Source organism: Copidosoma floridanum, unplaced genomic scaffold (assembly GCF_036245765.1).
Source record: "Copidosoma floridanum isolate Cflo_tuat_1 unplaced genomic scaffold, Cflo_Japanese_pri ptg000032l, whole genome shotgun sequence".
Lineage (NCBI taxonomy): Eukaryota > Metazoa > Arthropoda > Insecta > Hymenoptera > Encyrtidae > Copidosoma > Copidosoma floridanum.
The window spans coordinates 4,765,481-4,791,460 of record NW_028321909.1 but is presented as its reverse complement, the minus strand read 5'-3'; the positions used below and the strand labels follow the sequence as shown (position 1 = coordinate 4,791,460).

The 25,980-nt window shown below is 37.6% G+C and overlaps 2 protein-coding genes across 2 annotated transcripts in view; both read right to left on the bottom strand.

The window, feature by feature from the left end:
• alpha-Catr (alpha-catenin related) overlaps positions 1 to 5,474 on the bottom strand; it is a 148,565-nt gene extending 143,091 nt beyond the window's left edge. Inside the window, exon 1 of the mRNA XM_089597299.1 lies at positions 4,880 to 5,474. Within this exon, the coding sequence (XP_089453425.1) occupies positions 4,880 to 5,116 (237 nt within the window). The 5' untranslated portion in view covers positions 5,117 to 5,474. The remainder of the gene's footprint in view (positions 1 to 4,879) is intronic.
• A 7,475-nt stretch (positions 5,475 to 12,949) lies between these two features.
• Positions 12,950 to 24,558, bottom strand: LOC106645892 (myosin-IIIb). The gene is made up of 16 exons (XM_089597393.1): positions 24,403 to 24,558; positions 22,753 to 23,087; positions 21,189 to 21,470; positions 20,027 to 20,367; positions 19,709 to 19,952; positions 19,128 to 19,519; positions 18,719 to 19,047; positions 18,121 to 18,627; positions 17,755 to 18,035; positions 17,414 to 17,688; positions 16,974 to 17,341; positions 16,544 to 16,875; positions 16,258 to 16,466; positions 16,038 to 16,118; positions 15,128 to 15,295; positions 12,950 to 14,515 (listed from the first exon to the last, which is right to left on the bottom strand). The coding sequence occupies exons 1-16, from the start codon at positions 24,416 to 24,418 to the stop codon at positions 13,717 to 13,719; spliced, it is 4,959 nt and encodes a 1,652-aa protein (XP_089453519.1). The 5' UTR covers positions 24,419 to 24,558; the 3' UTR covers positions 12,950 to 13,716.
• Positions 24,559 to 25,980: the final 1,422 nt, after the last annotated feature.

The window sequence follows — 25,980 nt, the reverse complement described above, 5'->3', positions numbered from 1 at the left end:
GGAAATGTTTCTCTTTGGGTGCTGGCGGATTTGTATTAATTTTTAAAGAGGAAACGTTCTTGTTAAATTGTATTGAAACAAAATCAAGTACAATGTAAGATGTGCCAAGATTTTTAAGAATTCAAGAAATCTCGATGGTGAAAAAAAATTGGGTAATGGATATATTAATCATCGGGAAGGAAGCTATCGAAGGAAGGAAGTCAGCCTATTAAACGTTTTATACTTCTGCGAACTCTGATCAGATTTTTAATTGTTTTTTTTTTTATTTTAACACACCACAAAAGTTTGTATCTTCTCAAAACAATCGCAAATCAACAATGTTTTAACTAATACATCATATAGATAGCCTCGTTACAACGAGAAACGTATTTAGCTCTTAGAGTTAAACTGTTATCAACGACTGCTCGGCTTGTCCATCCAACAAAACCCTCGGCGTCTTAATGAAACACCCGACAGTTGCAAATTTCAACAATCGTTTGGAACTATATACTTAATAGTTGGAGTACGCGCTGAAAACTAATGTATGCGTCGACGTAATTGTGAATAATTTCGAATCAGCCTGCACATGCACGTACACCTGAAGTTACGTTATCACATTTAATGCTTCAGGTGGCTCGCTAAATAAATGTTTGTTCAAGTCATCCGTGTTTCTCCGAACCGCGATTCCGCAGCTGTCGATGGTTTTGCTTGATTATACACAAATAGTGGAAGTTGGAAACTTTCAGCCAACATTGCTGATTCACAATTTGTTTTCGTCACCGTGGGATTGGAACTCTTGTAAACAATCAGCACGTGGATCAAAAAAAAGATCAAATCGAACAACTTTTGCTAGTGTCGTTAAAAGGGTACCTCAGCAGGAAATATCTAGCCTTGACTTTTATCGTGGAAATAGGTCGAAGCAACTTGCTCTTGAGTCATCTGAATTTTTCAGATCCCTGCCAAGTTTGGCTAACGCGTTCGATCGTTGCGTCCAAAGACCTATTTGTCTGTACAGGAAAGAAGAGGATATTGTATATAGGCACTAGTGACGCGTCGTGAAAAAAAAGTAGTTCAAAGTGATGAGAATCGATGTTTTTTTGCTCGATACCGTGCAGATCTTGTACGCGTGTGCATCTGCATTAGACAAATATTTCTGGAGAGAGAAAGAGGAGTTGAGGAGACCAGTGCGAAAAGGGAATTTATGGACGCGTGGAATGTGGGACAACTTCTCGTCTCTGTAATGAAATTTCGTGGGATGATGGATAGGTGCAGAAATAGAGTTATGTCCGTAGAAATAGACCAGGCTGTGTTTTTGTCACTCGATTACGTTTATTCGTGATTTAAATGTTATTGTCTTTCTTACTTATTATAGACGTAACTATTTGTAACGCCTGTTGGATTACCAAAAAAAAAAAAAAAATTTAAAAAAAAAGTATAAACACAAAAGATGGTGCAGTATGCAGTTCCTCTTATGTTAATTTATGCTGCTCAAACCCCATACCAATTACTGACTACTAAAAATCCTCACAACTCCACAGCTAGAAGTCAAACTATCACTGAAATACTTTTATTCCTCGTAACCACACCTTAGCCCTATAAACTACCCGTTGAATAGAACAAAAAGAAAAACGTCAAACTCAAACCAGGAGTTACCCGTCACCTCTAATAGAGATCCCGTTGCTCAGCCAGTTCCTTCTTCTCTGTGTCAAATGCCTTAAACTTTGGGTCTTAAACTTTGCCTCTCCGTAAATTTTCAAGTCACTCCGATCCACCATCTCAATCCACCCCTTCCAAACACACATGTACTTGCGCAAAATCACAAGTCGTTGAAGGAATTTTTTCTTTGAATGTAAGCAGAGCAAGCGTCCATGTCCTGTGATGACAAGTAACGCAGCCTGTAAAAATTGCACACATACAGGAACATGTCAAAAAGATACTCTTGGGCCTCGGAGGGGACGAAGCAAGTCTTAAGGGGTTGCCGGCCGAAAGGAGATGAATATTTATATACATACGGTTTACTTTATTCTTTAAGGATGAGGAGTAATTGCACCGTCGGATGATGGTGGGTGTGCATGGGGGACTTACCAAGCAGAGAAGTATCTACGAGTAGCTACACTCGTTGACTGGATTTTTAAGAGCGCCTTTGAGGCTGTTCTTTTTTTCGTCTTTGCCGGTTTCTTTTGACTTGATTGCTGAAAGGGAACGGTGGTATATATTAGCCTATTCAAATTTTTTCGGGTTACCACCACAATCCAAAAATTCTTTATTGCTTAATCATCTCGGGATATCATCAAACACGTTCTATGTATCGATTTAACCTACATATGGTGTCAACGAGGTCTAATATTGAAAATTGTGTACCACGTCTACGCGATGTTCATAAAAAATACAACCCAGCAATGTTGATGGGCGTTAAGTAATTGATCAAATCGATTCCTAATTTACTATTTCTCTAACTCTATCGAACCGTACGGTTTTGACCAACAAAAATTGATGTAACAAAGGCGAAAAAACGAAAGGTGGAATTTGCGAATACCCGCTTTAAACGTATGCTTCAATACATTTGGATCTAAAAAATAATAATGTAATCCCTATCTCTGCAACAACCTCAAGCCAAACGACATGCATCAAAACACTTGAGAAGTTGTTCTGTCCTAACATTCCTCCACTTGAGGATACGCTCTCGGACGACGTTTTCATCCATGCACTACCGACTCAATACTTACTTGGGTAATACATAAACGCATCTCTTTATAAGCCGATCTCTCCCCTCCTCGTGAGAAGAAACCTTTCTTTTCCCTCATCATCGTGGAATTATGTCGGAAGCCCCGAGAGCGCTGATGTCTCACGTGCCCCGCCTACCCAATACATATCACGTTTCTGCATAAATATAATAAGGGCATCGTCGCTCATCGATCGCCTCACGTCACCCCCCACACTCCAAATCTATCGCTGGGCATCTTCCAGCGAAAAAAAGATAGCCAAAAACTCTCGTGAAGAATCAAAGCCCAATGCGGTAATCAGCACGACAACTGTAACGTGATCTGGTTGGGGCATTGCTCGAACATATAGGGGTAATTAATCTCACCGGTGGATGATGTGGGAGGGAGGAATGCCCGCAACAGCACCTTCGCACGAGCGATGATGTGTGCACGTCCCAATGTCCAATTTGCCTCAAGAAGGAATGTAAGTTGCGTCGAAACCTACTTCCCCTGGGGCCGTGATTATTCCAGAACAAAACAGATTCAGTCTGTACGTGCTCGCGTATTGATATTGGAACAAAAGAGGAGAAAAAAAAAAAGAAAAAAAGACATCGCGAACTTATTATATTATCGATAAACGATACTTTGCAGCAGTAGCCACTGTGCAAACACGCTGTTGGCATTAAAAAATTTATTAAAAGCCGATAACAACAACAATAACAAAAGCCACACGGAAAACAGAAACAGCGACAGCCGTCGAGTGCAAGTGACAGAACAATGGTATAGTCATATAGAAAGCACGTGTCGCGCGCTCGAGTGTACGAGAACAGAGTGGGTTGGGGGGAGGAGAAGGAAAAAAAAATCATACACCTACGCGTGCTATCCTTCCCCCCCCCTAAACCTCGTTGTTCTCGTAACTAGAACGAGCATATAATGTAGCAGCAGGGCAGCGAGTACAGAGGAATAATAATAGAGAAAAAAAGATCGATCTCTCTCGTGTATTCATTGCGTGCGTGAGTTTTTACGTGCCGAGCACATGTACGGGGGCGGTGCGCTGGAATAGTGCACTGTTACAGAGAAAACGGTTACACGACCAACGAGTCAGGAATAACAAAACTAATAATAATAGTAATAATAATAATAATAATTATAATAACTATAATAATTATGATGATGATGAGACGCAAGAAAAAAAAAAAAAAAAAAAAGAAAAAAAAAAAAAAAAAGAGCGCGCTATTTCGGGCAGAAGATCTCTATCTCTCTCCAGTCCCAATTCGTTCCTTGGTATATACATATATTCTTGGATGTTATATAGCGGATCTTTGGCGATTTTCGGCAGTCGGCCAAGTTATTTCTCTCTCCCGTTCGGATGCGCGTACTCGTATCGCAGCCTCAGCAAGTATACTACATACGTATATATACACGCACACACCCGTACGTATGTATCGACTAAGCCAACTCGTGTACATCCCCTTTATATCTGGATGTGTGTATAGCGAGCAGCTGGTCCCTCTACTCCCCCCCCCTTCCACCCTTCTGATTAACGAGATTATACACCGAGAGAGGTACTACGCGCACCTCGTGGCCGCGCTTATACGTGGATGTGACACACGGACGTAATGTATATAGGTACGAATTCTCGGTCGTTGGCGGGCGCGAGTGAGCTGTGTGGTAGTGGTGGTGGTGATGGGTATAGCGCGTATGCACGTGTGCCGCAACAGCCCGAAACTGCGGCGTGCGGCCGAGAGCTTGCAAGCACGTCATACCGTACACACATACGCTCGCGTGTATTTTTGGAGCGAGATCTTTTTTTTTTTTTTCTTTCTTCTTTCTTCTTTTTCTTTTTCTTTACCCCAGATTGCATGCGATTACTCGTTAATGCGACACTTGTGGTTACACGTATACGAATGGAGCTACATAATAAAGGCGCAAAAGCTCGAGAGACCGAGAGGGAGGGAGGGAGGGAAATACGAGGAAGAGTGGCTTCGCCGCGACCGAATCGAAGTACATCTCAGGCACACGCAAACAGCACCGCTTGAGAGAAAAGACCAGAGTAGGTACAGGTGCACAATGGATTTCCGTTTGAAAGTGAAGAGGTGCTCGTTGCAGCGCGTGATGAATGAAGTGGTGGTGATAAGCAAGCAAGCGCGTATACAGTGAGAGAGAGAGAGGAAGGGAGAAGAGCTTGTGCCTCTTACCTTGGAGACGAGCGGCAGGACAACCTGCTCGATGCTGCGGCTCTTGAAGTCGAGGATCTCTGGGTCGAGCAGAGGTGGAGTTTCGGACGAGGAGGAAGCCGAAGATACAGCCACTGATGCTGCAGTAGTTGGGTTATTGTTGTTGTTGTTGTTGTTGTTACTGTTGTTACTATTGTTGTTGTTGCTGGTGTTGTTGTTGTTATTGGTGGTGGTGGTGGTGACAGGCGCTGTCGCCATTATAATCGCTGACAACTGGTGTTGGTGAATTGTTTTCTATTTCTTTTTTGGTTTTATATTGCAAAACAACGCACGAGAGGGAGGTCTAACCCCTATTCCCGGCACACAGAGCCCAACACGGCGCGCACTACGAGCCCCCAAAGACACAAAGTTTGTCTCTCTCTCTCTCTCTCTCTCTCGGCGTCGTTTACGCGACAATGGTAATGAAGAAGAAGAAGAAGACCGTGACGGGTGTCAAGTAGAGAAAAACCCACGCAAGTGTATGTACGTAGGGAGAACTTTTCTCGGATGGCGGAGGGAGAGTCCCTGGCAGCGCTACTACTTCTACCGCTGCTGTGGCTGCTTCTACTGCTCTCCCCCTATATAAACAACGAGCGAGCGCGCGCACATGTATACACACTCACACACTTGCTTTCTCCATCGGCGACAGCATGTGCCGTTAAAGACCCTCTCTTGAATCTTCACTGCTATTACGACTATGCGCGCTGTACGTGGGTATACTCCTTCCACTCACCCCCTCTCTCTTTCTCTCTCTCCCTCTTCGGTGGAAAATGATATGGAAAGAAAGAGAGGGTTCGTTGCACCCCCACCAGAGCACGGCTGTACGGTGCAGTCAAGAGGAACAGAGAGGGAGAGCCTTTTTCATTATTTTTCCTTCTCCTCCCCCGCTCTCCCCTTTCGTGCTTAAGTGCCTTTTCAACTACACACCGACTCTCCTGCCTTACATGGCTCTCTGTTTTTTTTTTTTTTTTTTTTGTTGTTTTTTTTCCACGCACGTATGCCCCTGTTAGTGCGACCGAAAGAACGAAAGAAAGAGACAAATTGAGGGTGTATACGATAGGCGTCGCGCCGGTCGTTGGATGTGTGTGACACACAACGGGGCGACCCTTGCGGGTGACGGAGGAAGTTGGTCACTAAAGTGTTGGAGGCGCCCGGCGTCTCTGCTACCCCTCGAGAGATGCTGGCATCTGGTGGAGGTTGCGGGTGGATGACTATGTGGGAGTTGCTGTTGGCTAAAACAGAAACGACATCATCGCGTTTGGTACGATAGAGAATTTGGTATGGAGAATCTTGAAGACCGGCATACAGTACATACACCGCGGTCCGGAACGATAATGTAGTGAGCGTTGATTTTTTTCTTTTTTGTTTTTCATTTGTATTTTTGCTGTCGAGAAAAGTCGGTTTCGAGCAATGCGAACATGCTTTTATGTGCTAACACCAGAAGTAGGTATATACAGCAACTAATGAATGTATATGTAATCACTATAATTTTTTTGTATCTTCTCCTTTATAGCATTGGAAATAAATCACCATCTGTCAGTTTTTGTCTCGAATGCTATACGTATCTTTATTATTGAATTTATACTATTCATCTTTTTATCACTCTTTCGATCGTTATTTGTATCTTTTGCCACCTTCCAATATATATATATATATTTTTATTTATCTGTTTGCTTCTTAGAACCTCCAATTTATAATTTCCATTAGTTTTAATGCCTCAACTATTTATTTTCATTCGTCTCTGTAACAGACTTTTCTATGACTCTGTATTTTCCCCATTTTCGTTTTATTATATCTTATGTAACTATGATCAATTCCATGATTGTCCTTAAAATAGTATTTTTATTAAAAGTCGAAAAATTAAAATAACAAAAAAATACTAAATTACTACGTACTGACAGGGGCAAGTTTTTTTTTTTTTTTTTCTTACCAAACTATTCAAAACACGTTTATTTAAGTAAAAAAAATGTTTAAAATAAACTCACTAAAACGCTGACAGGACAAATCATTACAGTAAAATAGCATTATGTCAATAAAGAAAAAATAATTATGCTGTTCTCGATAATTTTTCATCCCTGAATTTGATTGAGCATTTGAAAAGAACGTTGATTGAGAGTTAATTATGTAAATAAAAAAAAAAAATTTATTAAGATGTTTTATAGCATTGAAATTATATTGTATAATAAGTTATTTAGCGGAAGATCAGAAATTCATCAGGATTTGGGTGGATTATAAGTAAAGTGAACAAAATGAGATATTTAATATTGTTGTATTGAAACATAAAAAGTATCTCTGATAGGTTCACATGCAATATCTCAATATATGTTATTTATAACTAAACATCGCATCTAAATTTTAGAATAATTTTTGGACATTAAAAATTGGTTAAAATAAAAAAATAAATTTTAGTAATTTCTTTTTTTTTTGTAGCTATTTAATCTTTTATTAAATTATTACAACCATTCACCAAAATAAAAATTTAATAACAAAAGTATTTTGGAAGACAATCATTTGACGTGATAGTGGCTAACATGATTTTATCGACTGACAGGCTCATTCACCGTCGAAAGATTTATTTTTTTTAGATCCAGATGTACACTTATGATTCACTTTATTTGTCAAATCATCCCTCATGTGTCTCTGGCAACGATAACAATAAAAAGTTTTGATCAACGGTTTTCTGTTATGACTTTCAGGGTTTTCAGAACTAGACTTATTCTGCTTGTCGTTAGAGTTATTTTTGCAATCCATTTTTGCAACCAAGAAAATGGAAACAGGTCACTAGTTCGTGATTTGGTTATAATTTTTTCTGTTGCCTGCTTACTTAGGAGCTGAAAATTATGCTGTAATTAAAGAAAAAAAATTGGTTAGTTTGGAAATAAATTTTTCTCTCGTTACAATATCAAGAACCATGTACTATTCTACCTGGGATATAGAGAGATACAATGACGGAATGAATTATGTTTTCGAAAAATAATCGCAACTCGAGAAATTATAAAAAAGTTAGTCTTTAAAAAATATTTCAAGTTTAAATAATTTATTGGCAGTACTTTTAAAAAGTTCAGTACGAAAAAAATGTTAACAAAGAAAATTCGTTGACTATTAGTGAAAAGTACCCAATTGTGGTCCCCTTACCTCAGTTAATGGTCCATATCTGAATTAACCGTTAATAAATAATTGTTAATCAAGTTTAATGCCTGTAAGTTAATAGGAAATCAAAACATAAGGCATTGAGCAAAGAATTAAAAAAATTTTCTCCCGATTATCATAAAATTAGCATTTTGTTCAACGTATTTATTATCGTCATATGCAGTGCGTATAGCAAGTCGGTTAAGTTGTGCAGGTGTTAATGCGCTTTTCGTCAACTTTGAAATACAGGTTTAAAATTTTGTATTATGTTTTGTGGAATGTTTTTCATATGATCCGAAAGCTTATAGTTTAAGGATTTGACGTATTACGAATTAAAAATTGAAAAAATAGAATTTCATTAAAAATTTCGATGGTCCATCAAAAGGTGTCCTTATGGTGAATGTACCCCAGTTTTTGGCCCGCAATTACAACGGTCCATAATTACCGGCCCTTTTGCTCAGTCCCACTGTTCAAGCGAAGTACCTCAATTGTGAGAGTGTATTTTTTTTTAGTTTGCTGGTTACAATGATTTAATCGTCAGTAAATCAGTTTTAAAGTGCTACTGTAAGTATAATTTACCGTCTCAATCACACAATTGACTCAGTGATGATTGTTGTACGATTACTTAATATAAACAGATTCACATAACCCTACTTATGAAAAAGTTGCTAATGCTTTTAAGTTTTCATTAAATTCAAGCCTTTATTGATGATAAAAGTTAAAAAGATGCATGCACACTTTCAATTTTCCTTACTGTTTTTCACAGAGGTACTTATATTTTTAGACAGAAATGGATTCAAAAGATGTTATCAAAGGCTTTAGAGAAAAAATAAAAGTTATTGCAGAAAAAATAAAAAAAGAAGAAATTATTGAAACTAAAAGAGGTTTGATCGAAGAGAAAAAGAAGATTGAAGATGATAAATTTAGATTTGAAATGAAACTTAAAGATATTCAAAAACTGATTAATGATTTGCAGTACGATATAAAATCTGATAGTTAATTTCCAAATGTATCACGAGAACTTCTTGTAACTGTATACCTAAGTGTTCATTTTTTAAAATTGAACCTAGACCTATTGAATCTAGGTATATTTTGTAACATTAAAATTTTACTGTGATATCATAACTTTAATAAATTTTCAATAAAAGGCTATAATAGTAAATATAAATTACTAAATCTTCATAAAAAGCTCATAACATACTTGCTCTGCGTAAATAATACGAAAACACACAGTGGTCCAATAATTGGGGTACGCAAGGTCTTTGCCATGGAATATGCATGGTCCAACAACTGGGGTACTTCGACGTCTAGTCTCAAAAATATGGTCTTAAAGGTCATATTTTTAAAAGCTAATTATTAAATAAATGAGCAAAAATTTTAAGTAAATTTTGTAAAGTTTCATTCAAAAGGCATTTAAAATGAATTAAACAAATAACTTTTGCATACTATCGGTGTTTTGTGTGTGTAATATTTATTGTATTGCTGACCTCAACATTTAGGGGACCACAATTGGGTACTTTACCTCAAATGAAAGTTTAAAAAATTTATTTTGCACGAAAATAATCGTTTTCTAATCTACTGCTTTTTTTATATATTTATTTGATTGGACTTGAAAAAGAGAATATAGTAGAATTAGAGTGAGAACTTGGATGTAAAAAGATAAACAATCATATACAATGGGTTTATCAATATTAACAGCTGTTTTTAAAAACGGTTTCAGGGAATTTTTTGAGTTCAAGTTGATAACTGTACAAAATTTTATTTTAACGAATTTCGATTTAATAGTATTTTCGGAAATTGTTTTCAATTTGAAATCATAAATGAACAACTAGTAATAGCTTTTCTATATTTTTTAGTGACGAGACAGTTTGATCGATTTCAAACTGATAGCATTCTAAAAAAAACAAGGGGCTAAATTTATGCAAAAACTGCGTAAAAAGTTTAAAAGTTGGTACTGTTCGGTGTAGGGTTGGTAAAAAAATGTACACATTCCTACGGGATGAAAAAAAGAAAGCCTTAGAAGATAATGATTATCGCCCTTAACTTTGCATTGAGTGTCAATCGTATGTATTCTGAACATGATAGTATTATATCGTTTTTTGCGATGGATGACGTTAATTTTATCTTACGGACATAAATTTTAGTTTAAAAAAAGTTTTATTTTTTCACGATCCATGAGTTTTACATTAACTTTATAATCTGAAACGTAAAAAAAAACGAGTAAGTTACTTAGGGGAAAACGATAAATTTACAATTTTTCGGTATTTTGGCAATTTAGAGCACAAATTTAAAATTATAATTAAATATATTAAATACAAAAAAGTTGTATTTTGACAAGATCTTCAACTATCACGTTTAATTTATTATCTCAAGTGCAAAACAAAAAAGTTGGATAGGAGAAAACGACTTTTTATTCATTTTACGAGCACTTTTCGACTCACAGAACGTGTGGGTTATATCCTAGGTAAAAATGTTTCACACAAAAAAGTTGTATGTTAATAAGATCTACAACTTTTACGTTTAATATCATAATTTAAAGTACAAAACAAATAACTTAGATAGAGAAAAACTACGTTTTTTGCGATTTTTGAGCATTTTTTTGCTCACAAAACGCTTGGGTTATATCCTAGACAAAAACGTCAAATATAAAAAAGTTGTATTTTAATTATATCTAGAAGCACAGCAAACCTCAAAAATATCACGTTATAAAGTCATAGCCAAAAAACTATTTTTTTTTCACTGAAAGTGCCATCTTTAAACGACTGCCATTTTTTTCTAAAAGAGGAAAACTCACAGATTTTAAACCATCACGTAAGACATAAAAGACGAAGCTATTTGTCAAATTTCAGCCCAATCCGACAAAAACTGCATGAGTTAATTAAAAAACTTGATTACGCCTATATACATACATACACCCCGACGCTGAGGTCCACGATTGCAAATTTTTTGTACCAAAACTTTTTTTACACAAAAAAAATTAGTTTTAAAGGTACTTACACTTTTTGCTATGGCAAAATATAAGGCACTCTTGAGTATCAGTCGTGTCTAAAAATATCAAAAAATAAAAAATTATTAGAAAGTATTTCGGTTCCTCATAAACTCAATTTCTCGCTTTTGTTTTCCTGAAACATTTTCGGGAAATGCCGTGCATACCAACATGTACATACATATTTAGTAATAATTACTTAATGTAATGGCCTTAGTCCGAAGCAGTTTTGATAATACTAGACGTGTGATAACACTAAGTAGTAGGGGTCTAGTTCAGTGCTTCGATATACTAAATACCGCAGGAAATTGTCCGTCACGAGATTAGATGACATGTACTGTTTGACATATAGATATGACATGTACTGTTTGACCAACAGTCGAAAAAAAGCTACACAAGCAATACTGTAACGTGACGGTCAATCTCTAACGGTATTCAGTTTATCAAAGCACTCAATCAGACTCTGATACTTACATATGTATGTGTGCATATGAAAAAATAAGTTGGATCACGCGTAGACAATTTTACTCAAAGACAATAGAAGTACGTGTACAAGTTTCATTATTGAAAACTATGATGTTCATACGTAACACACGTTTAAATCTCATCTATCTAATTGAGAATTGCATAGAAATTCACTGAAATACGGACAAGTTCTGTTTATAAATAAAGTTATCTTCTCTCAATCATTTGGAGTTAAAACTTAAATTCAGAAAGACAAATGATTGTAACCGTGAAAGTCGTTTTTTTTTTTTTTTTTGTAAACCATCACGATTTAGTCAGAGGACAAAGTTATCTACCAAATTTAAGTATTTAAAATTACTCAAGTAAAACTGAAAATTTGATTACGTTCACACAGAAATAAATCTTATTCATAATCATGAATGTTTTGTTTAACTATTTGCGTAAAAAAGCTATTTCAGTTTAACTGGTGAACCATCAAAGTATTCCCCATCAAAACATTTACCAAGTTTTAAATAATGAGAAAGCCAAATTAAACTGCTCTCGCATCACTGTACTGCTCTACCTGATAGAATAGTTGCATGAAGGATCTTATTACATGCTTACTGAAAGTATAGTCACTATGGACGTTTTCTTACAGTGCAGGATTATTATTATTTAAAAAAAAATGTTTTACCTTATTATTCCAAAATAAACAATAGTTCAGGAGAAAAACTTTTTACGTCGTCACAGCACTAACCGCACTCAATTTCTTGTAGATACTTTTATTCTTTCCACAATATACTGAGCAATAAGCATAGTCTAACGTTTGAACAACTAAAAATCACTAATTTTAATGAGTCAACGTCCAAGAGTATACTTGACGTCGATAGCTTATGACGGAAGAGGCATCGTTAAGGCATAGTTGAAAAGATATGATAATTAGTTTTAAAGATAACTTGTTTCATCGAGTTTTCTTCAGTTTAATGATAATTACAGTAGCACAGCAAATTTCTGGTCACGTAAAACATAATTTAACAAATGAAAAGAAAAGTTTGTATGTATGTTCATGGTTGTATGCATGTGTATTGCATTCATATTTCAACTTTTCTCATTCTTTTTATGTGAATTGATAATTAAAGAGCTAGTAATCTTCCGTGAAAAGGTCACAGATAAAAATGCTCCAAATCTGTAACACCAGAACGTGGTATAGAATCATGATTTTTATAACTTGACAGATCCTAGACTGAAAAATACAGTTTTGTACTGCTGTTTACTTACCCTGAAATCGTAGTCTTACTCTTTTACACCAGTGAAAAAGCACCGCACGTTCGAAACAAAAACAGCTTATGCTTCTTTTGCTAAAAATTGAATAATTTATGGAACCCCTCGAGTCTTTAAATATCTTTCATGCGAATAAGTATTCTGTAACTTATTGAGCATACTTTTATGCCTAGGTAAGGAAAAACAATAACTACGAAATTAAACTCTTTGTAGAATATTTCATGTATATTTCTGTAATATAATAACGATAACGATTGTTACACACAGTATAACAAATCCATTGGATTGATGATCTTAAGCTAGTGAAATGAACAATATAACATTTAAAGATAACATTCTCATAATTATATGATTTTAACTTTAGCGATAACGCTCATTGTCGTAAAATTTCATAAAATTTTAACTGATTCATTTTTGGTACCTCAAGTTTTTTAGCTGTTATCCTATAAATGATTGTTTAAAGTAACAGTAATAATGATAACATTAAAAGAGAACGCAAACATTACAATCATCTAAAATAAAGTGATCGTTTCCCGCGAAAACCGTGTTTAGAATCGAAAATGACTAGTACTAAACATGCGCACGTATGTGGTTTTGTTTATTTAATTAAATTACACGTAACTTAAAAGTAACGTTGCTATTTTTCCTTAGTCTGCAACTTTTTTCTCCAAAGTGAAAATATTAGCATATTCCAAACAGTCGCATTTGACAACCTCTTCTGCAAATACTGATTTCATCAGTTGATATTGTTAGGTGAGCTATAAATTATTTTCACTTTGAACAAAAGTTTGTTAACAAACGTCACAATAAAAATAACACCTAATGGTTTTAAATTTTAGGAGGGGATAAAGCTCTTCGTTAACAACTACAGCAGTAATAAGTATTCTTATCAAGAGTAGTTTCAAATCAAATTATTGAAACTTAAAGTTCTAAGTTGAAATATTTTTGTTGGATGTTGATTATCTTTTATAAACACTTGCTACTTTCGGTTGACAACGATTTTATTGTTGTTGTTCATATGAGGTGCCAGTGGCGCCCTCCTCTTCATGTTCTTACCAGGAACTTTGTCTTTAACGACAGCACTGCCGTTCGAAACCAGTCCGCTTTTTCGTTTTCGAAGCGATTCGGTAGGCAAGTAGCCGGCCGGCCTCAACAGCTTGCGGAAGTTGTAGGGCCCATTGATGTCCTCGACGTCGCTTTGCTGTTGAATCAATCGGGCTGGACAATGCAATTTATTTTCCTCGTTTATTTTCGTGATTGTAGGCCTCAACAACTTCCGAAGATCCGGAGTTATTCCTGAAGAGTCGTTGATAGATTTCACGGCCACGTTTGACTTGCCGTTAACGATGTTGCTAAAGGAAATCGGTTGCTGCCGACTTTTTTCCAAGTAGCCATTTTTATTAGCTTTGTTATTACTCATCTTGTTGTTGTTATTATTATTATTACTATTATTAATATTATTGTTATTATTATTGCTTTTTGGACTACTGAGTCGGTCGACTAGCTTTATTATCGGTAGCCGACTATGTAGCTCGATGTTGTTGTTGTTAAGACGTTGGCGTTGAGTTACTGCGTCGTTCTGCCGTTGCAGTGGATTATTGACCAATACGTTCGTAGGATTCAAGCGAATGTTGAGTCCGTTGGTTTTGTTGACACCAAGTCTGACTCGTAGGCCAGCTGAAGAGTTGATATTCGAATTGTTGCTGGTGTGTTGCTTATTGGCTGATTGTTGGTTTGACGAGGGTCGCATGTTGCTGCGCAGTTCATTAATCCTTGAACTAGTAAGAGTGAAAATAAATTTTGTGAATAATTTTCCATTCTTTTTTTCTTTTCTACTTATGAATAAATTTTACAATCTCTTTAGTCAGTTCAACTTTATTACTAAATAAGTATGTAGATCTAATGAATGTTTATGACACTTTACTTAGTCATGAAAATTGTTTATTACTTTAGTTTATTTTTTCTACCAAAGATAATTACAAATATTAGTCCAAAATAATTAGTATTCCACGAATATAACTATACCTGAAAGTTTGCCATGATACCTCTGATTAAGCAAGATAAAATCATTGAGAAATTAATGTTAGCTTTCATAATTACAAAGTTTAGTCATTAATTAGTTATATTAAATGCACAAAGAATATTTAAGATAGTCTTAGTATTAAACAGTGCATTGGATCATTAGAAATGATGTTAAGTAACTAGAATGCCTAAAATTTTACTGTTAATAATAACAATCGTAAGTAAATAGCTACTTAAAAAATGTATTTACTTTTGTAATGCCAAGAAATACATAAAAAACGAAATAGATATGATGATTGACAGTTATTATTAATGTAAAGACTATCTTCCAGCCAATAGATAACATAAGAACAAAATAATATGCATACTTGATCTTTAGGGTCGAGGTGTCCGCTCCTTGGGTCTCGGCTGGATTTCTCAAGGCTTTGTGCCAGATGTCCGAAAGCTGCTGCTCCGGAGCAACTGTATAGTCTCCATGAGCCTGAAGACGCTCCCTCCTCTCCACATTTATCTCCACTATCTGACCCATGCGGCTCCTGAGATAAAAAAAAATGGTCTTCCATTTATACATCTATTCTTGGAGCTAACGTGCATAGTTTTGTATCAAGGCACTAGTAAGAGAATCGCATATTCCTCGGAGCAAAGTACTGGTTTCAACACTTCAACTTTCTAAATCACGTAAGTGGTCAAAAAACTAATTTTGTTCCACCCTGAACTATAGAAATCAATAAGCTTGGTCTGTTAGGACTAGGATAATGGTATGAAAATGATGTATAACGAACTAAATAATTTACACCTACCTAAAAATAATTACGCATACATCTGTTACGTAGTAAAATTACATTATAAAATTACGTGAACCGTGTAACAGATTTGGAAAAACGTGACGTGATTTCCATACGTTATAAAATCATGTCAAAAAATGTAATTTTGTTCTATTTGAAAATAATGTTATACTTTTGTTACATAAAAATATACATTATTTTTTGAAGTAAGTTAAAAAAACTTATAAAAGTAATTTAGTTTCATGACGTAATTTCATCACGTATGGATATCACATCACGTTTTTCCAAATTTGTTACACGATTGACGTAATTTTATTACGTAGCAAAGATACGTGATTATTTTTGGGTGGACACACAAGTGAACACTAAAGATTATATAGTAAATGAAAAAAGGTCACAGAAATATCTACGGAATTAACAAATTGCGGCAGCTAGCATACATATAACAGTTCAATGTCAACTCTAATAATTGATGGCACCGATTTTATAGTACCTCGACTGTGGGTGAAGGTCATTTTCTAGCTGTGTCAACGGTAAGTCCCAGCCAACTTCTTCTTCTTCGAAGTCTGAACCACTTTCGATGCGAGTGCCAAAATCATGGTAAAATTCCGAATTCAAATTTCGATTTTATCTCTTATTTTCAATAGCTCTCATTCTTTCGTTCGATGTTTTTTTATCATGTCAAATGTGCATACTATACGGTAGATAGTTACCTGCTCATTTCCTCCTTCAAATCGCGGTAGTATTTGACAGTTTCCTCAGCCTCGGGTTGATTACCATTACGATACTGTAGAATCGATTGGACCATGCTAAAACCTTTTGGTCTCACATAATCTGCTGGCATGTCTTCAATGTCTGAAAGTCGAATACCAGCCTTGTTACGACGCAAGTACTTGTGTACTTCTTGATTCTTCATGTGAACCTAACGATCGAAACATAACGTTAAACTCCAATTTAAAAATTCCAACAACAAATGATTGAACTCTGTATTGTGCTTACAGTCTGCGCAAAGTTAATCAAGTCAGCTTGTCGCAACTTGGGATGAATGGGATCTCTAGCGGGTGGTTTCTTCTTGACTGGTTCTTCCGTCTTGTACCATCGTTTTATAATAAGCGCTGCATCTTCGTTTTTCAAACCCTCACGTAACAATGCTTGATGAGCCTCTTTTTTATTGTCATAATCATTGAGAATCCTCTTGTATCTTTCCTCTAGTTCATAGCCAAACTTCTTCCGAATTGTATAGCCTCGAAAATGACTCTGGATCACAACCGCAGCACTGTCTGCATCCACTGAAGCTTGTTTCGACCGTCTGGCTCTTTCTGCAGCTTCTTCTGCAAAGCATTAGTCATTCATGCGATAACAATTTTATAATATACAAGTATATGTTTGGGACTACTTCGTCTGGGGTATAGTTTTATGAAAATCTTACCAGCAGCATTTTGAAGCGCTTCCGATTCTTCTTGTAAGTTTCTCTGTTTAATCGCTTCGATGGCATGTTTTCTGGACAACCATCTGCGTATATGTCGTTGCAATGTAACCACTGAAACGGCAAGTTGCCACTTCTCCCGCTTGAATCTGATCTTGGCTAACCAACGTCGAACACACGCTTGAACCTGGACGATTTTTTTCAACTGTTCTTCGTACTGTTTCGAAAGGAACTCGACGTGATAGTATTTCAGGAAAACTTTTGTCCTACCCAGAGCCCAACCGTCCATCTTTAAGCGTACAAGAAGGAGCCGGCAGTTGTCACGATTTGCTACGACTCGTTCATCCCAACCAAAGGCCAAGAAGCAATATCTAGAATTAATCGTAAATGCAGTTTTTCGATCTGGATGATAAAATTTCATGAAACAAGTTGTTCTTCCGTACCTCTTTAAGAACTCGTTGAAAGGTATTCTGTGGGAGAAGCCATTTTGTCTGATTCTTATGGTTTCAAGAACTCCTGTGTATCTTAACTGCTTGATTACTTTTTCTTTGTCAAAGAACTTTGGACTCCGGTTATCATTCGGCTTGATACATCTAACGAATTGTGGTGAACCCGAAACCATTTTTTGAAGTAAATCCATTAAAGAGTACCTGAAGTACGTGGCCACGGTCTGTTGAGCTCGCGACTGCGATGCCAATCCTCGACTTGAGTATCTTTCCTTTTAAATAAATGAAAAGTAGTATCAATTAGGATCATAAATTCAGTAATATCTTTTCACCCATACCTTCGTACTGGAGACGGATAATCGTCTGGAATTCGTATCTTGAATAGCAGAGTAGAGATTGCCCGTCTTCGTGATGGGACATTGGAAGAGGAATCGAACCATGTCAAAACGCGATTGACGCACTAGCTGTATCACCTCAGGTGGCAAAAAGTTTCGATTTTTTTCAAGAAAACCGTCGGCTTGATAGACGACTCGACCAGCAAAGTGATGGATGGCAAAGCACACGGCATCAGACTTGGGCCGTACATAAAACTTCGATTTGATATTATTATGGAACTTTTCTGTAAATAAAAAGACGCTCGATGTTATGCGCATTCAAACAAATAGTGTTCTTACTATCAACAACACCACAGTTACAAAAGATACCTATTAAAGTCTTATCAGTAGCTCTGGGAAATCGGCTTTCTTCGTCTAACAGTGCAAGCAAACCCATGGGTTTGCTTAGAAGCATATCCAATACAGGCCTGTTGTCTGAAAACTCTACAAGATCGAGTGGAATACCTTCGGCCATGTACTCTTGTTGCTCCCAAGTGAAAATGTGTTGATTGAAATAGTATTGAATCTGTTCATTGGCGATATTGATGCAAAGCTGCTCGAACGAATTCTTCGGAAAATTTTCGAAGCCGAAGATGTCGAGCAATCCGATGGATAGGGGTTCGTAGTTTGGCGACCGATTAAAACTCAGCAAACAATTGATTTGGTTGACCATCCAGTCAAAAAGTCTGCCGTACAGACATTTGGCCATGGCATCGCGAGCAGCACAAGCTTCGGCTACGGTATTGTTGCGAGTTATTGTCTCACCACGCGTTACCACGGAGTTCGAAGTCAGCGCTTCGATGAGATCATCTGGCTCGATTCCAATCATTTTTGTGACTGAAAATAATGACAAAACATAGACAGATTATCAGTCGTCATTATTTATACGTTTTTCTTGTCACTAAATACACGTTTACATATAACGTACCTCGGTTAACTGGTTCGTTGTCCACTACGGCACTCTTGTTGTCAGTGTTATCCTCAGAAAGAATCTCTTCGAATTCGATGTCTCCAAGATGTAGTATGGCAGCTATAATACTGTAAACTGTATCGACCTCAGCATCGTGGAAGCCAAGTACTTTGAAGGCTGCCTTCAATTGCTGGAACTTATCTATGTTAGTTTGCGATGGATCAGTATCATATGTGAGATAGCGGTGTTTCTTGCGCAATTCTGAGCTCAAAAAGAACTCATCCAAGCGTCCATCGGCTTCCAAGCCATCGTACAAGTAGTAGAATATGTGGAAATTCTTTTCCTCTCTGGGGAAAAAATAGAAATTGTTAAGTTGTCGTGAATTTTCCAAATTGTATTCTCCGTAATCTCAAAAATGATCACTCACTCAGCCTGAGCAACGACACGTGATTGCTCCAACAGGTAAACAGCAACTCTGGCTCCGGTGACCTTACCACCCAACGTCATCGTCAGATCCAAATACTTGTCGAATCTTGAGGAATTGGCGTTTATTCCAGTCGCTGCATTACCAAAAGCCTCCATAATGGGGTTGATCTGCAAGATACGTTCTTCGAGATTGCGATTCGGTGCTTTGCTCAGGTAGACCAACTGTTTGAGCAAAAGATTAGCAGATTCAGTCTTGCCGGCACCCGACTCGCCACTTATGACGATCGACTGATTCTGACGCTGGTGAAGGAGTGCCTGATAGGCGGCATCCGCAACTGCAAAGATGTGCGGAGGGTTGTCGGAGCGGGCTTGGCCTTTGTAACGCCTCTGCTCCTGTAGGGTATTTTTGTAACACAATACAACCCAATAACCATTTTATTTTCATCCCTGTTTGATGACAATTCATTTAAAAGAATTGCTTTGTTTCAGATTTAATTACCGTTCAGTTCTTTTATGTAACCGTTGAACCTTATTCTTCGTGTAAAATAAATAAAATTATTGAAGCAAGAGTCATTTACTCACCAAGCCCGTGTAAAGGCCAAGATTCGTGAATGGGTTAACAGCCACGAGAATGTCTCCGATGTACGTGTAAATTTGAGATCTTTCGTAACGATTCTGCAACTGATCGACAATGGCGTCCTCGGACAACGTGTCCAACGCAGCCAAGTCGTCCATGTACATTTTTTCAGGCCTAGCCTTTCGATCCGTCTTCAACTTTCCGTGCTTGGTCGTCACTTCTGGCTGTCGTTTCACTCGTCCATCAGTCCTAGTCATGATTCAATACTCATTAATCATCCCGTGCATATAGTCCTGGTTCTCTATTTCATTTGAACAGCCTACCTTTGTCTGCTTATTTCTTCTTGCAGTTGGCTCCTGATTTCGTCCAGCCTTCCTTCAATGTTTACGAGCAGCGGGTGCACTTTGAGCTCGCAAGCGAAGGGCCGATGCTCAAGATCCTTGACGAGGCACTCGGTTATGAAGTCGGTGAGCTCGGGCGCGTGTATGTCCGGGTTTTTCAGCGAGGGAGGAGGGTTGCGGGGAATTTGGAAGAGAGCCCGCATTGGGTGTAGCTCGGACAAGGGTGGGTCGCCCTCCGTCAGTTCAATCGCTGTGATGCCCACCGACCAGACGTCGCAACGTGAGTCGTACGACGAGTCGAGCTGTTGCTCGCAGGCGATCACCTGTAAGGGGTTGTTGATGAGTTTTTGGGTTGGGCTGACAAAAAATATAATACTTTCGTATTAAAAAGTAACATCAATTGACAAAAGCAAACAATTGCTTCAAGACAATACGAAATAATTGTTCGTGACTTGTGATGATTGGTGAAATTTAAATTTTCTTGGTTATTTTAGAACGTTACTGGAGTAGCTTTGGAAATTAATCCATTCTAATCTTCCGTTAGCTTTGCTTATTTAAAGTTGAAAGTAATAGAAATTAGAGCTTAATTTTTTACTCTGACGAAAGGATCAAATTTAGCTCCGCAAAGTACATTGATTTATGATGAATATAGCCGATTGAAATCGAAATTTTTTTGTGGGTCTTCAGCTAGTCGTATTATTGCAATAAAAATAATAATAATAATAATAATAATAACCTGTATAAAAGACGAGTATCATCGAATTGTCGTAAATGTTATAGAAATTTGAAGTTTACACAAATGATGGGCACGAAGACAGTAGTCACGAGCTAACAAATGTTAGGAAAAGATCCATACTTAAAAGTTTTTATGAATATTGTAAAAAATTGTTATTCACTACTCGTAAAGATTTTTTTTTCAGCAAATTAAATATGCAATGATAATTCAGCCATTTTTCAATGGTTATAGTTTCAAATTTTTCTCCATGATATGTACGAGAGAACAAAAACTAGGACAGCTATTCTCTTGCATTACTACTTTGCTCGACTTTCCTCCTTATACTCAAAAAATCACCTTCAGAAGAATTCTTTATCACCTAAGAGTTAAAAAAAAAAAAAAAACCATAAAAAACATAAGCATGATTACTTCAGGAGCCATCCAATACGGTGTGCCGACGGAGGTGTTTCTCCTGACGTGTGTAGCTGCCAAATGCGACGACACACCAAAGTCGACGAGCTTAACCCTCGCATCCTCGGTCAATAGGATATTGTGTCCCTTGACGTCGCGGTGCATGCAGTGATTGTTATGCAAGTAAATTAAGGCCTCGACGGTCTCCCTCAAGATGTAGGCTATCTGATCGTCGGTCAAACGGCTTCCGCGCCTCTTCAGACCCTGAACCAGGTCCGTCACCGAGCCGCCCGTGCACAGCTGTTGAAACACACCCGAGTATAAGTATATATCTGTGTATACAAGTAATTATCAGACGAGGGAAGACTTTTAGTGTCACGCGAGAAACGCGCTCGCTAGAAATTCAATTTGGATGCGAGAGAGTGTAGGGCCGAGGCGTTCTCGTGTACCTAATTTGCGGGTTGACTCTTTCACATCTCGTTTTTCGAATCGCTCGAATCTAGGCTAAGTTTATTTTCTTTTCTTTTTCTTTTTTTTTTTTTTTGTCCTGGTGCATTCCGTTATTTATCGATTATGCGGTAAAAATTTTATTTTCCAATTATCAACTTTCTGCTGTGCGCAAAGGAAAAGCGCATTGTCATGAGGCCAGCTCGCGTGGAGAGTACAGTTGGTAGTTGTCTGGAAATTGACGGTGTTGCTCTAAACTGTCGAAAGTAACGATTTCGGTCCATAAACGCATGAACCGTAAAGTCAGGCGTTGCAAAGCAGAACGAAAGTCCGCGTCGCGGACAGAACAGTTTTCTCGTAAAAGAAAAAAAATACCGAGCAACAACAACGTCAATGATAGATCCAGGGATCCGATCGTTTCCACGAAATGCATCGATAAAGCAAAAATTTTTTTCCTTTCCGTGCGAATGCTCCGACCGATTCCCCGTCTCAGCGTGAAAAATCATGCGATTCTCCGTCGGACCGCAAGTCCTGACTTTCTCCTGCGGAAGTATCGCGATCTCGCCTCCCATCTCCCTCTCTCTCTCTCTCTGTAAAAACAGTGTTCAAAACAATGGCAGGCTGTGTCTTTGCCAGCTTTCGCGCGAGATCGGGAATCGCGCCGATGGAGCGCGACGTTATACGCGAAGCGTCGATGGTGCGAAATTTCGCGTACAGGTGTGCAACGGAGCGCAAAAGGGTGAGATTCGTGGGTTTGATATGATTCCGTCGAGCAAATGTGTTTACGGTTTTCTGTGCCGTGACGCGTTGTATCGGTACATAGGTACAGGAAAATGGCACTTTTTCACGGCGGAGATAATCTGGCTCCTAAGAATTGCGTTTTAATTGGAGTTAGCGCTCTGCACTCTTTTGTTTCTTTCCTAATTGCCACGATTCCGCGTATTAAGTAAATGGCACTCGGGAAAATTTAAAGACACTCGGTGTAATTTTCATCGACTTAACGATTACTATAAGGAACAAGGAAATACAATTTTTTACGGTTTTCTTGCAACTTGTTGAGAATTAAAAAAACTATGATTAGCAAACAAGTGCGGGTAAGATCAGGAAGAAAGAGAAAGTGGGCATTTGACCTCACCTCCATGACAAACCAAAGCTGGTCTTCCTCCTGTCCGTGCTTGGCTCTCCTGAGGAAGATGCCGTGGAAGGCCGGTATATTGGGGTGTACACTCAGATCGCGCAGCACGAGAAACTCCTCCTCGATCTCCTCGATATTGTCCGCCACGTTCTCGAGGATTTTAATGGCCACCTGGCCATTGGACTCTTTGTCGCGCGCTGCGTACACTTCGCCGTAAGTACCCTCGCCGATGAGCTCCTCGAGGGAAAAACGGTCCTCGGGGTCCGGCACTGTGTCGAAGTTCACGTGCTGGCTGAGGCCCCGGTACGCCATGTTGGTGCCGCCGCCGGTCATTTCTGGAAAAGCAGCGAGACGCTCTGTTTTTTTCATTCGTACGCGGAGTCTTTTTATTGGATTTTTGTACTTTGAGGGAAAACGTCTGGTATGTGTGGTTTTTTTTACTCCGAATTATTTGACTTTAAGTTTTTTATGCTTTTGAAAGGATGATAAATGGGATTATTATTATTACAAAAACACCTAAATGTTGGACGATTCGCTTGTGCAAAGATGTATTGATGGGTGACAGTAATTGTTGCGTACGAAAAAAACTGTTTTTTATCTTTTTCCACGCTGAGTATAGCTATTTATGTGTATTTTCATGTATATTGAATAAGTTTTAATATTGTGTAATTTTCGTGGTAAAAAATTCAACGAATGATTACTATTGCAATTTTCAAGCGTATCTTCACCCTACCTAGTAAAAATTGGAAAACTTCTTCCCACGCAGAAGTAAGACAAATTCTTCTTTCTTACTGCAGGGGATACAAAATTGTATTGCGTACACCAAAGAGCAAATAAAGAAATCTTTTATTGAATGCTAGTCACTCTCGCCTTAGGCGTCTGAGAGATGGTATACTTTTCCTTTCTAGATGTATTGTGTACCATCAATACTCAAATTTTTTATATTACTGCCACACGTTCACATTTATTAATTCAGAAACAAAACACCCAAGAGCTAAAAAAAGTATTTTACGTCACAAGTGCGTAAAGTTGATGGTTTTACACACAGGTGGGACTTTTCATAAACTTTAAGGGTCGAGTAAGATATTTTTCAACTCGAGTGCGCGAAGCAAGGGTCAGGATGCAAAGTAGTTACCGTAGTGTATACATCGAGGTATATATATCAAGCTCTTCGCACACGAAGTGTTGGAAAAAATTTTCAGTATTTTTCTCACGTAGCACTTGTAAAAAGCTATTGATATCGTATTGATTGCATATGATTTTCGAAAACTAACTTAGCTCATCAGAACAATGCGATGTTTCATAAATTCCACCATCTGTGGTGGGGTTTTGCAAAAAAAAAAAGTAAAACGCATAAGAAATACTCTGCACTTGGTCACACGTTTCAAATTTTACATTTACAGGGAACATACGTGCGGTAATACACGTCCGAACGGTATCACTATTTTCACGACTTATATCGATTACTATGTGGTTTTTCTAGGAACCCTTTCTAAAATCAGAAGGAATATATTGACTGTAATTTTGACTAGTGCAAACATAGTCCATCCCCACTGAAGACGAATAAAAATCAAAACCATCAGATTCACTTTCTCTCCAAATAAGCCACAATTTTTTTTTAATTTTCTCTGTCGAATCGAGCGCACTAACCGATGATTTCAGCCATCCTCGCGACTCAGCAGCAACAAAGTCACAACTTGAGAAGAAAAAAAAAACAACTAGTTTCCGTAAATTTAAGATGGCATTGGTGCAGCAGCGCATCAGTACGCCATCGGCAAGCGAGACTATCGGTACGGGCACCACTAAAGGGCGTGAGCTACACTAGTTCGGTACTGCGCGAATGCGAGCCTCAATGCTAATAAGATATCTGTGAACCTCCACTAATTAAATTGAGTTCGAAGCCGGCGCAGTGGTCTCTTCTTCTGTTACCTTTAATGAGTATGGGCATTTGTCTTTGTTTAACTCATACGACCCTTTTTTTTCTTACACTCACTCGTTTGTAGTGTTACACTCAAGATACTATAAATACTTTGCAAAATGTTTTAAATAGAAAATCAATCAATACGATTAATACAGACGAACCTTGGTAAATTTTTTTCGTACTATTGTAATGGTTTATTGATTTTCAATTGAAAAAGCATTCATTCATTCATACTTAGGCACAGATATTTTATCAATTTTGCGATACTTTTTTATTTTATACAAATAATTTTTCAGCAAAAACGATGCATCACAATAAAAAAAAAGAAACATTTTTTAAAAAATAATCAAATTATTCGAAAAAGCGTTTTAAATACTTTAATATCTAAACTTTTCTCTGATTCTGAAAGGTTTTTAGACAGCTAATAGCGTATTGAAAACATGTGACAGAATGTAATGTATTGAATTCTAAAACACTTGATTTCACAGTAGATGTACGTTTAGTTTGGATCAAATATCGCAGTCTTTGATGAAAAACTTTGACAATTCGTTTCTTTTTTACTTTTTACTTTAACGTTGGATGCTGAACAACATGGTATAAGTTTAAAATAAACTCCTTCAACCAGATTCGATTAAACGAAAATGTTAACTCCATACAGCAACAGTAAAAAATGTATTGATGGCAAAACCCTGTGAATTTCGTATACAACGTATGTTTGTTCATTTGAAAGTTATTTCACTTTACTTTGACTCGCAAAAGGGATGCACTACATTCAAGTACAGAGTTCTGGACGAGAGAAAGGGGATGCGGACGCGAAGAAGCCTTAGCGGAAGAACGAAGCCAGTCGTGGAGCTCGAGCGACATGTCGGGATAAAGATCAATTTGACAGAACAAGAAAATGCACGAAGAAGAGTACAGCAGTAGGTATGAGACAGCTTGACCAGTTATACATATTTTCAGCCAAAACGCGTGGTAATGCAGGTGAACTACGTTTTATCTCTTTTATTTATCGCTAATTGTTTTTTTTACTCCGCTCCCAAGTAAAGACTATACATTAACAACAGACCATATACAACCCATTGTGTAGTTTCTTAGCTGAGAGAAAAAAACTAGTCGTGCATTTATCACGCAAAAGCGTGCCGAGCTGCTGCGTGGGAGTCGGCTCTCTACTTGGAACGCGACACACGCGGCACATCCTCTCGATAAAAACTTTTTCGCAACCACGCGCCAGTGGTTGAAGAACAATCGCCCGACGGCAGGATGTGCCAACTTTACCTTATAGGCGTACCGATTGTTGCCTTACCGAG

What these genes read in the sequence shown, in the direction of transcription:
- LOC106645892 (XM_089597393.1), bottom strand. An exon ending in CAACGAACCAGTTAACCGAG is followed by an intron (nt 18,628 to 18,718) that starts GTACGTTATATG and finishes CATTATTTTCAG; the next exon opens with TCACAAAAATGATTGGAATC. An exon ending in AGCGCTTCAAAATGCTGCTG is followed by an intron (nt 16,876 to 16,973) that starts GTAAGATTTTCA and finishes AATGCTTTGCAG; the next exon opens with AAGAAGCTGCAGAAAGAGCC.